General features: G+C 41.8%; 1 protein-coding gene across 4 annotated transcripts; it reads left to right on the forward strand.

Annotated features, from left to right (window-relative positions):
- Window positions 1-1,827: 1,827 nt before the first annotated feature.
- Window positions 1,828-10,972, forward strand: RBM7 (RNA binding motif protein 7). 4 transcript variants are annotated; one of them, XM_074936749.1, is made up of 5 exons: window positions 1,838-2,005; window positions 4,220-4,382; window positions 6,800-6,902; window positions 9,169-9,268; window positions 10,158-10,964. In XM_074936749.1, exons 1-5 carry the CDS (start codon window positions 1,910-1,912, stop codon window positions 10,593-10,595), a joined length of 900 nt encoding a protein of 299 aa, XP_074792850.1. In that variant the 5' UTR covers window positions 1,838-1,909; the 3' UTR covers window positions 10,596-10,964. The 4 variants fall into 4 exon arrangements, with proteins under 4 accessions (XP_074792852.1, XP_074792851.1, XP_074792850.1 ...); XM_074936747.1 differs by having other exon boundaries at window positions 1,839-2,005; window positions 9,166-9,268; XM_074936751.1 differs by lacking the exon at window positions 4,220-4,382 and having other exon boundaries at window positions 1,828-2,005; window positions 10,158-10,972.
- The last annotated feature ends 3,835 nt before the right edge of the window (window positions 10,973-14,807 follow it).

Raw genomic sequence — 14,807 nt, forward strand, 5'->3', positions numbered from 1 at the left:
ATTCTTGAAGTGCAACATTTTGGCCTTTTTCCCTTCCGTCAATTGAAGCACAATAGTTTAACTAGGCTTTGAAGATAACCTTTCAGTGAGATCAATGAGCTCCTGGGATGATAGAATTCTCCCTCAGAAAGATGAAGTGGATGGAGTAAGTCCTCAACCTTTGCCCAGCTGTCATTTAGTTGAAAACAGTTTTCTGCAAGGCTGATTTAACAGAGGGGCAAAAGGAGCCTCATTGATTTCAAAGGGCTTCAGATCAGGCCAAGAACCCATTACTTCTGTGATTGCTTTTGTCATTTACCTTTTAGTTTTTTTGTATAGTCACAATATAAATGCTCTCATCCTCTGCTTTAAATAAAATAAAATCACAGCCCAAAACCCAATTCTGTAAATCTATATCAGAAATACATTTAAAAAAAATCCTTAGCTGTTCAACTGATGTTTCCCAAGCCCTACTCTAAAACAGCGCGGCTCTAGTCCCCCAGGACTAACTGGGGTTGGCTCCCTATTCTAAGAAATGCACCTTGTTTCACGGGATTGCAGCACTGGTCAGGTTTGTCCCAGCTGCTCCTCTGTCATGACGACTAGGGCCAGTCGGGGCAAATTTGAGTGACTGGCGCTGTGAGCTCATATGCCAGGTCACAACACTCACACATATTTTTCAGGTTATAAAATAATACAAAACACACTGAATACAAAATAAAGACTTAAAAAAGAGGAGGGGAGCAGGAAACTTCAGAAAGTTATATTTGAAATGGCAGCACTCACTTAATTTCCTGTGTGAGGCAACTTTGCATCTGTCCTTTCAGAATGTTGGGCTGAAAAACAACACATGCAGGGCTATTTTTTAAAAAATATGTAAATAATTAGAGTTTCTCTGCCTATTTGTCTTTACTGTCCATTCTGGATCAGTTGGCAGGTTGCTACACAGCAGAATGCCATCTTTCAAGGTAAGGCACAGTTTTGTTTTTGTTTTGTTTTATGATAAATCTTGGGATTCCTGGTAGTCTGTGGTAGTATCTTTCTTACACTTGCTCATATTTGATGTTGTTGGGCATAATACTTTGTGTCACACCCCTCAGCTATCTGTGTGGTTAGTTTCTTGCTCAACAAATGTCCCTTGCAGCTGCTGGGAAACATTCGCTCTCTCACAGCACCATGGCACATACTGGCGCTCGTGCTTTCTACAGCTTTTCCTTTCCCCCACGTGCTTAAACAGGACATCCCAGACATATAGATTTTAAAGGTCAGAAATTACCATTGTGATCATCTAGGCTGAGTTCCTGCTAAGTAGGTCAAATAATTTCACCTACTGCTTCCTGTATCATTTTACAGTATTGCCAACTCTCACGACAGGAGGTGTTTCTCTGGAAGCCCCAGCTTCTGGAGTCATATGATTATATGAGACTTAACAAAAAACAGGTTTCCAAGCCCCTGACAGTTGAGGGGAAATGCTTGAACTGTGACCTAAAGGATCAACATCTGCAAGGCAAAGCAAGCCACCCCCACTTCACCATGATATTTTTGGAATTTCATTATTTTTAAAATCAGCCTCAAGATTTTTGCAAGACTGTGGCTACCAGAGAGTTGAGCTGAAGCCCACCTCCTGGCCCGCTCCTTCCCTCTCCCTCCTTGGCACCAGCCACTCCCCCAGCAGTACTCATTCCCCTCCTAAAGTAGCCCAGGCAGGGAGGGTCAGGGAGTGGAACACGTGGCTTTTTAATACCTGGGGCCGCGCATGCGCACAGCGGAGACCCCACCATACTTGTTCCCCAGCCAACGAGCGCATGCGCGCGCCCGCCCGCCACCGTAAAGCTCTCCCGTGAAGGCGTAAAGCTCTCGCCCTCGAACGGTTGCGCCTGCGCAATGCACTGCTGGCGCCTGCGCAGTCAGTCAGGGCCCGTGCGTGGAGATGGGCGCGGCGGCGGCCGAGGCCAACCGGACCCTGTTCGTGGGGAACCTGGACCCCCGGGTGACCGAGGAGCTGATCTTCGAGCTCTTCCACCAGGTACCGGCTTCTGCGCTCTCCGGGGGGGGCGATCTGAGAGGGCAGGACGAGGCCGGGCGGTTCCTGGCAGCAGCCTTCTCCCCTCCCCCCCGCGATGGGCGTCAGCCCCGCCCCCAGCCCAGGCTCCGCCCGCGGGCCCGGGCCGCTCGCCCCGGCCGAGCCCCGCGCGGCCCGGACTACCCTGCCCGTGCCGTCCTCCCCCTCCCCCGCATCGGCGCCTCGCCCCGGCAGGCGGGGCTCCCCTTCCGCAGCGGCCGGGGAGGCTCCCGTGGGGGTCGGTCCCCGCCCGCTGCCGCCGCCCGGCTGAGGCCAGGGTGTCTCCGCCCCGCTCTGGGGCCTCCGCGTGCCTCGGCCTGCGCGCGAGCGTCCGCACGGCGCTTGCCCTCCCTGGAGCCGGGTCTCGCCGCCCTGCTCAGGCGTCCACGCTGCCCTGTGAAGCGGGGCTGACCCTCCCTGGAGCCGGGTCTCGAACGCGTCCCCGCCGCACTGCGCAGGCGGTGCCTGGCCTGAGGCTCTGCGCTGCCAAACGGCAGGGCTTGGATGCCAGTCACAGCGGGGCTTGGATCCCCACCCGCCCCTCTAGCAGGGCCCTCGGGACCAGGGTCTTGAGTGCTTGCTGGCTTCAGTCAGATGGATTTGAGCGTGGACCAAAGGGGGCTTGGGCTCAAACGTGAGTCAGAGCTTGGGCTTTGTTGTGCAGTGTAGACACGCTCTGATGTTAAAGCCAGCAATCACCATTTTGATTATCTAGTCCAGTGATGCTCAAACTTCATTGCTCCGCAACCCCCTCCTGATAACAAAAATTATTACGTGGCCCCAGGAGGTGGGATCGAAGTCTCAGCCCGCCTGAGCACCACCGCCCTGGGTGGAGGGGCCAAAGTTCAAGCCTCACCACCCCTTGCAGAGGGTGGGGAGCAAAGCTGAAGCCCAGGGCTTCATCCCCAGCCGGGGGGGAGGGGACCTGTAACCTGAGCCCCTGTGCCCAGGGCTAAAGTCAAAGCCTGAGCCCAGGGCTAAAGCTCTTGGCTTCGGTCCTGGGCCCCAGCACGTGTAACATCAGCCCTGGCAACCCCATTAAAACGGGTTGTGACCCACTTTGTGGTCCTGACCCACAGTTTGAGAACTCCTGATCTAGTCTGATCTCCTGCAAAAGGTAGATCAGAGAATTTTGCACTTCAAATCCTGCATCAGCACTGTTAAACTCTTACAATTTTATTGCTAGGCTCATGATATTATATGTGGGTTTTTTGTGAAGGCACAACTACTGAAGTAGATTGAAGAATAATAATACCACATAGTTCTTACGGCACTTTCTATTAGCAGATCTCAAAGCATTTCACCACACTTTAATTTATTGTCCTCAATACTCTGAGGTGGAGGAATATTCTCATTTTTATAGGTGGAGTACTGAGGCACAGAGAGGCTACATGAATTAACCAAGGTCATACATCCGACGAAGTGGGTGTTCACCCACGAAAGCTTATGCTCCAATAAATACGTCTGTTAGTCTGTAAGGTGCCACAGGTCTCTTTGCCGCTTTTACAGATCCCGACTAACAGGACTACCCTTCTGATACTCAAGGTCATACAGGAAGTCACCAGTCTTGAACTCCAGTCTCCCTAGTATTAAGATGGTTCAGTGCCTCACCACTGAACCATCAACTAACACTTTTTTTAAAAAAAATTTGTCATAATTGTGAAGGAAAGCTTGAAATGTGACCTAAAGGCTCAAACCAGGAAACACAGAAACCAAAACTTAGTATTGTCAGATGTCATGATTTTTAAGCCAGTGTCACTATTTTTGATTGCTTGTGGCTGGCAGTATTGATCAAGCCTATTCCTTGGTCTCTTTCTTCCCTTTCTAATTTGAGGTAGTCTTACCCTTCTATTGCAGTACATGTTTTGTTCTTAGAGTAACATAGGTGGCTTGCATAACTACAACTGCTTCTTATTACTCTTTGTATTGTGGTAGTGCCTAGAGGACACTGTATCAGGACATTGAATGCACGCATAATAAAAAGATACTTGCTGCCCCAAACAGCTTCACTTAAATACAGGTGCATGTAACATTTCTCTGCAGAACTGGCATGTGTGTGGTGGTGTTTGTGTGCTTGCTTATGAGTTTCTTGATTTCCTTTTCCATTTCTTTGTAAGAGTAAAACTCTTCTGAACTTGCTCCATTTTTATTTAACATTTTTTGTTTCTTGATTTGCAGGCAGGTCCAGTAATTAAAGTTAAAATACCTAAGGATAGAGATGGTAAACCAAAGCAATTTGCATTTGTGAATTTCAAACACGAAGAATCTGTCCCTTATGGAATGAGTCTGCTTAATGGGATCAAACTTTTTGGAAGGCCCATCAAAATTCAGTTCCGATCAGGTATCCATGAAATAAACATTTAAACAATCTAGTTGTTTTAGGCAAAGTGGAGTTATCTTTTTCCCCCTTCACAAAAAACTTGACTATTTATATTTAATATTTTTAGGTAAAAAGGATAGTCATTGTAGGATATCAAATTGTAATTCATTTTTCTAATGGTTGGTATATTTGTGAAATGAAGGTGTCAGAACAGATTTGTACACTAGCCTTTCCTTATTATACTTTTCCTGCAGCAGGAGACTTGTCTGTCAGCTCTGCCTGAGCATAAGCTGGTTTGTTTTTTTTAGTGTTAACTTTGATTTCAGGTTTTTGTTTTTTACACTGCAAATGTTGTGTGAATGGTGACTATAGCAATCCTAATCAATTACATCTATGTATTTAGAGAACTTCTACATTTTTCTCAAGGCTGTTCAAATCTACAGTATGGGGGTGTGGGGGGGAAGCTTCCGATTTAGCTGAGTGTATACCCAAAATTGTCTAATAGCATTGAAACAGCAGAAATGGCTCAGACTCAAATGGTGGGATTTGTTTTTCACAAAAGTCCTAGTCTCTGACCTCAGTTTTGATCATTAACCAACAAGTGAGGTCTTGTATTAGTGTACAGGGAGTAATAAGGTTTGCCAGAGAGGAAGGTAAGCAAAAATATAGAGGGTGCAGATTATTGAATATAAGACTGTTTTGGAAATGGATAGGATGGCAAATGAAGTTCTCTCACGTAGGGATAAATTGCTGCTGTTGAACAAATTCAACCAATTCAGGAGAGTTGGAATTTGCATGCTCAGAAAGAGGGAAATCTTTGTTTCTAGTCCCCGTCACCCCCCCACCCCAATGCTAGAGAGGTTTGGAAGAGGTACAGTCATAAGGTTGTATAATGTTCTGGAGGCAACAGTATAGAGTCTGAGTGAATGCCTGGGTTTGCCAGTGGGAGTGACTGATTCCGGAAAAGAGGAAGGAAATATCTATTGGAATTCTTGGATAAGAATGCTCAAAAAGTGGTGGTAATCCTTTAGATCAGTGGTGCCCACCCTTATTACACAGGAGGGCCACATAAACCCAACTTTGTGTGGGTCAAACAGATTAAATCTTAAAATATGTACAAAGTCATCTATATTGATATTTTAAGTTCAGCATGTTTTGTACGTATTTAGAAAACCTGTTAACACACTTGTGCAAACTAAAATGACGTAAGCATGACAAAAAGCTAATAAATTGGCTGTTAGCGTATTATGTTGAAACAGGCTGCAAGCCTTATGAACTGCTCTGGTGGGCCATAGAATTCATTAACTTTATTTTCTGGGGTTTCATGCAAAAGGTTTATATATGTAGAACCAGATAAGTAGGGTCAGTAAACAATCCATTTAAATATATTCCTGCCTGTTACATAGGTGAAAAAATTGAGTTCAGTGAATGCACAGTTTAGTCATTTGGAGTGTAATACAGTACACACTGGAGTCGGAGGCAAAGCTCAGATTAATAGATTATGGTAGTATCTAGTGGTTGCAACTAAGATTACTGCCCTATTGCGCTTAGTGGTGTATGGCATAAGAGATGATCCCTGCCTTGATGAGTCCGTTGCTTTCAATAGGTGAGGCTCAAACCATTAGTGAAATGGGTTGCCTTAAGAAACATAAGCTTTCCTACAAGGTAAGGAGAGCTCACTCTTCAGGTTTTCTGCTATATGTTTAGATTATCTATTTTATAGCTCCAAGAAATACTCTAAACCGGTGCCTCTGAACCTTTCCAGACCCCTTTCAAGAGTCTGATTTGTGTTGTGTAACCCCCAAGTTTCACCTGACTTAAACTTACAAAATCCGACATAAAAAGACACAAGTGTCACAGCATGCTATTACTGAAAAATTGCTTACTTTTTAATTTACTATATAATTATAAAATCAATTGGAATATAAATATTGTACTTTACTGCTCTGTGTGTGATACACAGAGCAGTATAAACAAATCATTGTCTGAAATTTTAGTTTTGTACTGACTTCACTAGTGCTTTTTATGTAGCCTGTTAAACTAGGAAAATATTGAGATGAGTTGATGTACCCCCAGGGGTACATGTACCCCTGGTTGAGGACCGCTGCTCTAAACTCCTCATGCTTTAGTTGGGGGAGGGGCAGGGGTTACAAATTACTGTTACTGGCGTGTTAGTGACAGTTGTATCTGATTGCAGTTAAACTAGGTTTACTAGCCAGAATGTTGCAAGTTGATTGCATCTTTACCATTGGGTATTAAAACAATTGCAACACCCTGTTTTGTAAACCTGATTGTGTGCCTTGACGGTTCACTGATGAAACTCCAAAGCTAATTAAAAGCAATGCAAAAGTGTTTCCATCTTCTAACAGGTGTTCACTTCTTATCCAAACTTCCATTTGTTCTTTAGGTTGTCTTATAAAATGTTTGTTTTAATTCAGGGAGTAGTCATGCATCTCAAGATGGCAATTCATCTTATTCCCAGCATGGATCTGCTAATACAAGTCCTTCCAGCACACCACATTCAACACCAAATTCAAACAGGTAAAGACTTCTATCCCACCTACCAGCAAGTACTAATCAAATATATACTTTTGTAATTTAATATATGGTGACTTTGCTGTGGCTGCTGTCCTGCTTCTGGGCAGAGTAGCAGTTGTACCTTCTTTCCAGTGTGAGGCTCTCTTCCTATTCATTTATACTGTTTGTAGGTGGAGCACAGTTGTATCTCTTAGGGCAACAAAATAAAAATTAGGAATCTATTGTGAGGGGGAAAAAAGTATATGGTGGTTTTGGGTTTTTTTTATGAAAACAAGGTTGAAAAATGCATACCCAATGTGAAACACTAGTTTTCTAAAGCTTTCCACTTCATATGCTCTAGTGAGCTGTGTTCTTTTAGGAAAAATCTAGTGAAAATAGAAAATTTGTAGTAACTTAGGGCAGGTCTAAACTACTGCTTAAATTAATCTAACTTGCGTCACTTAGGGATGTGGAAAAAGGCCCCCACGTTCCCTCAGCGATGCAAGTTTTGTGCTGTCCACACAGGTGCTATATTGGCAGAAGATGCTCTCCCACTGACATAGCTTCCGCTTCTTGCTGAGGTGGAGTAACTATGCCAATGGGAGATCCTCCATTGGCATAGCACATCTTCACTAGATGCACTACAGCAGTGCAGCGGCACAGATGTAGTTTAGCCTTGCCCTTAGTGTCTCTGGTTTTTGTTCCTCTGTGTTGCTGTAGACTGTAGAGTTTAATTATTTTATTACAAAAGCTGTGTTGTGAAGCTTGATCTGAGACTTCACAGAACTGGTCAGGTGTATCTCAACTGAAATCCTGCATGTAGGTTTTTAAACAGATCTAAATGAAAAGCTGGGTAAGATCATATTGGAAAAAATAGCTGACACTTAGCATATACTAAGCAAAGCAATCCTGCGTTCTTTCTGTAAAATCAAAAAGGTGCCAAAATTATCAGCTCCAAAATTGGATTTCTGGTTACCAGAGGAATATAGTGTTCAGTGCCCACTATTTGATGGGTTAGTATACCCACTATCAAAAGCAATACTTTTGAGCCTTATGTGGTGATTCACTTAAAACTAGGCTAGTTCTACTCTACATGAGCTGCAACAGAAGAGTTGCAGGTATGCTGCTGAGGTGTAGATGCTTTCTGCGTTGGCAGAAGGGGTTGTCTGTTGATGTAGTTAATCCGCCTGTCTGCGAAGCGGTAGCTAGGTCCACTTAACTGCATCTATAGCGTGGGTTAGGTTAACTTAGCTACAGTGAACAGGGTGCAAAATTTCTCACAGCTCTGAGTGACATAAATAGGTTGACCTAATTTAGGTGTAGACCAGGCCCTAGTCTCTGGACATGAATACAGTCTTACTGGACGGTTTCTTTTTAACTCGTAAGTTATGACAAGAATGATGTCAAGTACAAGTGTAATAGCTAACTTAAATGTAAATGATCCATGCAGATTTGATTCTTGTTTTGATAGTGTACAAATAAAACTTCAGCAGGTCTTTAACTGAACTATTGAGTATTGTTAATTCATGCAGATGTTTAGAAAATCTTATTGACACATCTACCACAAACAACCCCCATGGATGTAACTTTGTGCATTGAATAATTCAGTGGTAAATAGAAATCTCTATCCAGACTTTTTGTGGTGCCATCAAATGAAATTGTGAATTGCCTTTAGCTCAGTATGTTGTTCAAATGATATCACTGAAGTAGTCATAGTGCAAATAGAGTAAATTTATGCAGTTCAGCATACAAAAAAATTGCTACCTCCTCTAGTATAATTTGGTTCAGAACCAGGAAGCAGTTTGTTTTTCCAAATGATACCTTTAGTTACTTTGCATTCCAAACAATCTTTACAGCTTCTCTCCTTATGGAACAGGTATATGTATTCTTAGTGGCCCAAAACCTAATGGTCTAAATAAGTATTGCCAATTAGTAAGAACATTAAAGGTATGCTGTTACCTTGATGGCTAGTCCCTTTTGAGAAAAGTGAAAAGCAGTTTCAGGTTCAATCACTCCTGCCTCAAAGTCCACCTGCCAATTCTTGTGGTCTGAGTCACTTCCCTGTTTAAGCATGTTTTTCCATTGCTGTGTGAAAGACCCACACAGAAAAGGGGAAATAACAATGGGCAAAGGGCTGTCAAATACACAAAATAAGCAAGACTTTTTAAAGAAAATTACAGCATGACTTTTTTTTTAAAAAAAAAAAACTAATGTGATTAGGCGGCTGATGCCCCTTTAGCTTGCACAATGATGGTTTGAAACACTAAAATTCCCAATCTTTCTTCAGCAGATATGATAGGAGCACAGATAACACGTTAGCAACAGGATTCACATCCACGCAGATGCTGCAGAGGTCTTTCTCATCTCCTGATAACCTTCAGAGACAAATGGTATGCTGTTAAGTCAATAGAAACAGAAAATCTAAACCTAGTGGTCACAAGCAGTAGGTGGATAACACATGAAAGAACTCTCTCCTTTTAATTTTAAGTACTTTTTTACTTAGGGATACTTATTTAACAGATACTGATTCACAGGAATGTGTTTATGGAGTGTTGAAAGTATGATTGCAGTAGGTTTACTGTTCCTGCCACTGAAGTGTTTAGTGCCTGAAAACTCTTTGAACCAAAGAGTAACTATAGATAAAGCAATCAGTGTTTACGTCTAAACTTACTCTGTGAACCTGCATCCAGTCCTTCTGTTAGTAAGTATTCACATCAAAGCTTTTCAGCTGAGGAGCAAATACTGTTCCACAAAGGACAACTTAGCATCCATATGAATAAAACCATCAGCTCTGATTTTTTCATTGTTTGTGTCAACTTCTGAAAACAAATGCTCACTCGCCAAAAATAGGTCAGTATGTTATTTGTCTCCTTTGGGTCAACTGTTTGTGTAATCTCTTCAACCAAAACTATACCTCAAAGAAATTAAATGCTCTTGCTTTTTATTATCCTGAATTTTATTTAGTATATCATTTAGAAGAGTTAAGCAGGCCTGGCTCATTAGAGGGATGAAAATACTGTATGACATTAAGGTCTCCAGTAGAGAGTGTGCGGCTGCCATGAATGCTGATGCACATAGTGCATGGTATTCCTCCTGTATTTACTATATGTAATGCAGAACTCATAGCCCTTTGTAAGCATTAAAAAACTGTCCTAAATCTTGCACCATGGAGTGCTAAGCTGTTCCAGTAGTCATCCAATCTCAGCAGAACCAAATGCTGATTTGATGGATACTGAATCAGCTAGACTTCTTTCTTGATTAGCCTTTTTTTCCCCCCAGATGAATAGTGGTACACGGCAGCAGTCACAATACAGTGGAAAGTATGGTTCTCCACATGCAGATCAGTCCAGTTATATCTCACTGGGGCAGCAGCAGAGTCATTCATTTAATCAGTCTTCAGGCTCACAAATGCAGCGTCGTCCAGATGGATCGTCAGCACAGCGCAAGAACAGGCTGAACTCCCATCCTTATATGGACAGCAGACATTTTAACCGTGAGCAGCGTTTTGGAGACTATGGATCTGATCATCATTACAGGGGGAACAGAGATGAGTACTGCTATGAAGACAGGAGTCCTCATGATGCTGGATCTGATCACTATTCTAGAGGGAACAGGGATGAGTACTGCTATGAAGACAGGAGCCATGATGGCTGGAGCCATGACTATAACAGAAGAGAGAACTACAGAGATGGCAAATGGCACCCATCCCGGCATTAGCCAGTATTTAAAGTGGGCTCTAAAGAACTTTTATGGGCTCTCCTCCAGATCTCAAATTGATTTTAACAGTGTATAGAGTAACATTAAGTTACCTTTTAAAAAACTTTTGTAAAGTCATGTACATTACCTTTTTAAAAAAAAAGCTTCATTTTTATTGTATTAACCTTTCACCTCAGGGTTTTATGTAGAGATGTGCCACAACTTTTTAAAAAAAAATCATAGTTTGGGGGAGGAAGTTGTACAGCTTGGTTGTATTAAAAAAATTGTATTTTTTATAGTGTAATTAAAGTCTCTGCAACAGGTCTGGTGGTAATCCCATTAAACAAATTCCTTGTAGTATGATATGTGGCAGTTTAAATATTGAAGACAGTGTTTCATACTGAAATAAAGGTTGCTTTTGAAAATGTATTGAATAGTATTTAATTGCCCTATAAAAGCTGTGGATAAAACAATTTCAGTGTTCCAAGTTCTTGCATTTAAGGACTTTATTCTCATTTGTTCTAATCTTGGGTCTTTTGATTTGTTTAAAAATTATGTGCAATAGCCTAAAATGTTTGAAGAAATTTATGTAACTAAAACCATTCAGGAACTGATTACATCCCTTGAAGTATGTTGTCTGTTTTAGAAAATCTGAATTTAGCCTGTGCCTCTTGATGCAAAGAATTTGTTTAATGCACAGGAGAAACAGGTGCCTATTTTATAAATATTTTTTAGATGTATGCCCCTAATTTTTATGCAATATTAACTTTTAAATCAGTTGCTGAATTGTGGTCTGACTGAGCTACAGTATACAAAAGTAATAAGGGTTGGTTGATTTTGTTCCAGTGTAGTAACCAAGAGGCTGTTAGTGACAGAATTCCACATGTATTGAAATCTTGTTTAAATAACTATTCATGTGCCCTGATCACTTTAATATATGTATTCCTATGTTTCAGTATAGCAAACTTTTTTATAAAAGTATTCAGTGAAAAGTTTGAGGTTTTAAGCTGTTTCTCTTCAGTTTGCATCTCAGTGTCTCTCCTATATAGCTAGCAATTGTCAGACTCATGATGGAATGAGAATTGAGTGGTAATTAGAAATACAGAACCAATTAGACTAACTGAAATATCTAGTTTTCAGACTTTTGATTTAATGTCTTTTAGATGGACTTGCTCAGGTTTCAGAGTAGCAGCTGTGTTAGTCTGTACCCATAAAGAGAGTACTTGTGGCACCTTAGAGACTAACCTTAGAGCATAAGCTTTCATGAGCTACAGCTCACTTAATTGGATACTCCAAACTAGTCAGAATAAGGAAAACAGAATATTCAGTATTGTCAAGAGGAATGAATATACTGTTTTCCTGAAAGATTTAAAGAACAGACATCACTAAGGACCCCATCCTTCTTTAAAGCCTGGCATTGGATGACAAGTTTTATAGTACAGTAGAGACATGGAGACTAAACTCTAGATTTTAGTAGTTCCAATCTACTTGACATATAAAATGTGTTGAGTTGCTTGTCTCCTAGTCTTTGCATGTTCTATTGTAATTGTCAAGCTCCATAATATTAAACCCTAAATGAAACATGCCATGAAGTTTCCTTTCAGATCAGGCTGATCTGTGTGTTTGAGAACTTAAACTATTGTTACTAAAGAGTATTTCAGTCTAATATCAGGCTCCATTTTTGACAAGCACAAAAATCCACACAACTATGATACCTTACAATCAGTTATGCAAGGTGCAAGTGATATGAAGAGAAGTAACTTCAATGCTGTGAAGCTCTTAGAACACTTATGTATGCCATATGAATGATTAAAGCCTGCAAGCCATGAAGCAAAGATGCAGGACTTGATAAATGATATGGCATCAGCCATTTCATTGTATGATTGGAAGATTTATAAAAAAAATTCTGGCAGAAGACTTTTGGAATAACAAATGAATGTCTTCCAAAGACTCATCCTTCATTTTACAAGGATCAGCCATTTTGTCTTGGCTGTTCAGAGGTTTTTTCCCCAAATCTGAGGCTATTTAGTAGATACTCAAAATTGATACTTTACTACCAAGTTTTAGTGCATTAATCAGAACAGCAACTGTTTGCAGAGGATTAGTATATATCTGCTAGGGAAAAGGAGATACCAAAGTTTAAAAAAACCTTCCTGATCCATTGAATTTAACATGCAAAGAATGAAATAATTTAACTCACCTTTTCCTTGTGTAATGCTAATTCCAGAAAGCTAAGCTGTTAGGATGACCAGTTCTGCTCTCGGAATAAGTTATTGGGCATGATTTTCAGAATAGGTGCAGTGAATTTAATTAGAAGCTAAATTTGCTGCAGGGAAGCCAGAAAACCACATCTTGCTTACAAACTTTGGATAAGAACCTAGCCATACAGTTTGCCAGAAAATATCAATCCTTTTGTAATTAAGTGATTGGTTTTAGCCAAGTAAATGTGTTTTCATCCTGTCACACTTCTAGACAAGTTGAAAAAGTTGATGGGGAAAAAGGGGAAGCTGGGCAGGATGCAGGTGGGTTTTTCTCTGCTAGTTCACTAATTTCTTTGGAGCACACACTGTAATGGAAGTGTTAGTTTCCCAGATGCTGTCCTGATGGCTACTCCCTCATTTCTTGTAGCACTGAAAACTAGCATTTGTGATCCTTGTGCAGTATACATTCTGGAAAAGTATTTTTAAACTGGTGTAGACATAGCTAAATTGACTTTTCTTGCTTGGATAACTAAGTTTAAATGTAAAAAAACCCATGTTTAAAAAAATTCATTGTCTATTTTTACTTAAATGCCAGCAGTAGTACCAGGCAATAAGATCTAGTGCTAAAATAGTCATAAATCAGATTTTAGTAGATGTGGTAATGACAATTTCATAACAAACACTAGGCCAGATATTATCAAAAATATCTTAATTCTTTACCTTTTCTATAATTTTTCACATTCAAGCTTCTATTTCATGATACTTCATGACCTGCAAATGTGACTGCAACAGCAGAAAACTACCATGTTAAAGACATCCATAAGATAACTTGGACATTTAGATACTGATTCTGCAGGATGCTAGTTAAATTAGAAGTGTAAAAATTACAAAGTACCATTGGTATTTTATGCATATATCCATGAACTGCTTGTAAATCACTTGGATTTAAGCACCAAGTGGGCTGAATAGGTGCTCTCATTTTAGAATGCCAGGGCCCTTAAATAGTATCTGGGTTTTCTGTTTGGTGGGAAATTCTGCAATTTTGAGTTTGTTTTGAAACTTAAAACCAAATATTTTGAAATGATCAAACATAAGGCAGGCCAAACTGGGTCAGACTAAAGGTCCATCTAGTCCAGTATCCTGTCTTCCAACAGTGGCAAATACCAGATGCTCCAGAGGGAATGAACAGAACAGATAATCAGAAAGTGATCCATCCCCTGTCACCCATTCCCAGCTTCTGGCAAAAAAAATTTTGTAATTGACTTTTTAAACTTAATATTTAAAAATGCATTTCCTTCTGAAAAAATGTTTTCAAATAAATCAAATGTTTTCTTTAAAGAATTACTGCTTCCCCTGGAATTAAAAAAAAAGACATTTCTAGTGGACATTACAAAAACATGTTTTGGGACAAATGTTAGTAGTTTTACTTTAACTTGGGTTAAGACAGAGGTTGGCAAACTGTGGCCTGTGGGTCACATCCGGCCCCTGGGACCGTCCTGCCCAGCCCCTGAGCTCCTGGCCCAGGAGGCTCACCCCCGGCCCCTCCCCTGCAGTCTCCCCTCCCCCACAGTCATGCCACCGTGTGTTGCGATGCTCTGGGCAGCGGGGCTGCAGAGCCTGGCCTGATGCTCTGTGCTGCGTGACTGCCCGTCCTGGTGCAGCTGCGCTGCCAGCCACCAGTGCTCCAGGCAGCACAGTAAGGGGTGGAGGGGGTGTTGGATAGAGGGCAGGGGAGTTTAGGGGGTGGTCAGAGGGTGGGGAACAGGGTTGAATGGGTGGGGGCAGGCAGTCAGGAAGGAGAAGGGGGGTTGGATGGGGTGGTGGGGGGCAGTTAGGGGCAAGGGGCAGTCAGGGAGAAGGGGTGGTCAGATGGGGCAGGGGACCCAGGGGTGGTCAGGGGACGGATGGGACAGGGGGGCTGTCAGGTTGCAAGAAGCCAGGGGGGAGGGGTGGGCCAGGCCATGCCTGGCTGTTTAGGGAGGCACATACAATTTCAGAAACCCAGTGTGGCCCTCAGGCAAAAAGTTTGCCC

This window comes from Natator depressus, chromosome 22 (genome assembly GCF_965152275.1).
Source record: "Natator depressus isolate rNatDep1 chromosome 22, rNatDep2.hap1, whole genome shotgun sequence".
In the NCBI taxonomy this organism is placed as follows: domain Eukaryota; kingdom Metazoa; phylum Chordata; order Testudines; family Cheloniidae; genus Natator; species Natator depressus.

Excerpts from the sequence above, each read along its gene's own strand:
- RBM7 (XM_074936747.1), top strand. The coding sequence starts at position 1,910 with ATGGGCGCGGCGGCGGCCGAGGCCAACCGGACCCTGTTCGTGGGGAAC. Across the intron at positions 4,383-6,799 it reads CAAAATTCAGTTCCGATCAG|GGAGTAGTCATGCATCTCAA; the intron begins GTATCCATGAAA and ends GTTTTAATTCAG. Across the intron at positions 9,269-10,157 it reads ATAACCTTCAGAGACAAATG|ATGAATAGTGGTACACGGCA; the intron begins GTATGCTGTTAA and ends TTTTCCCCCCAG.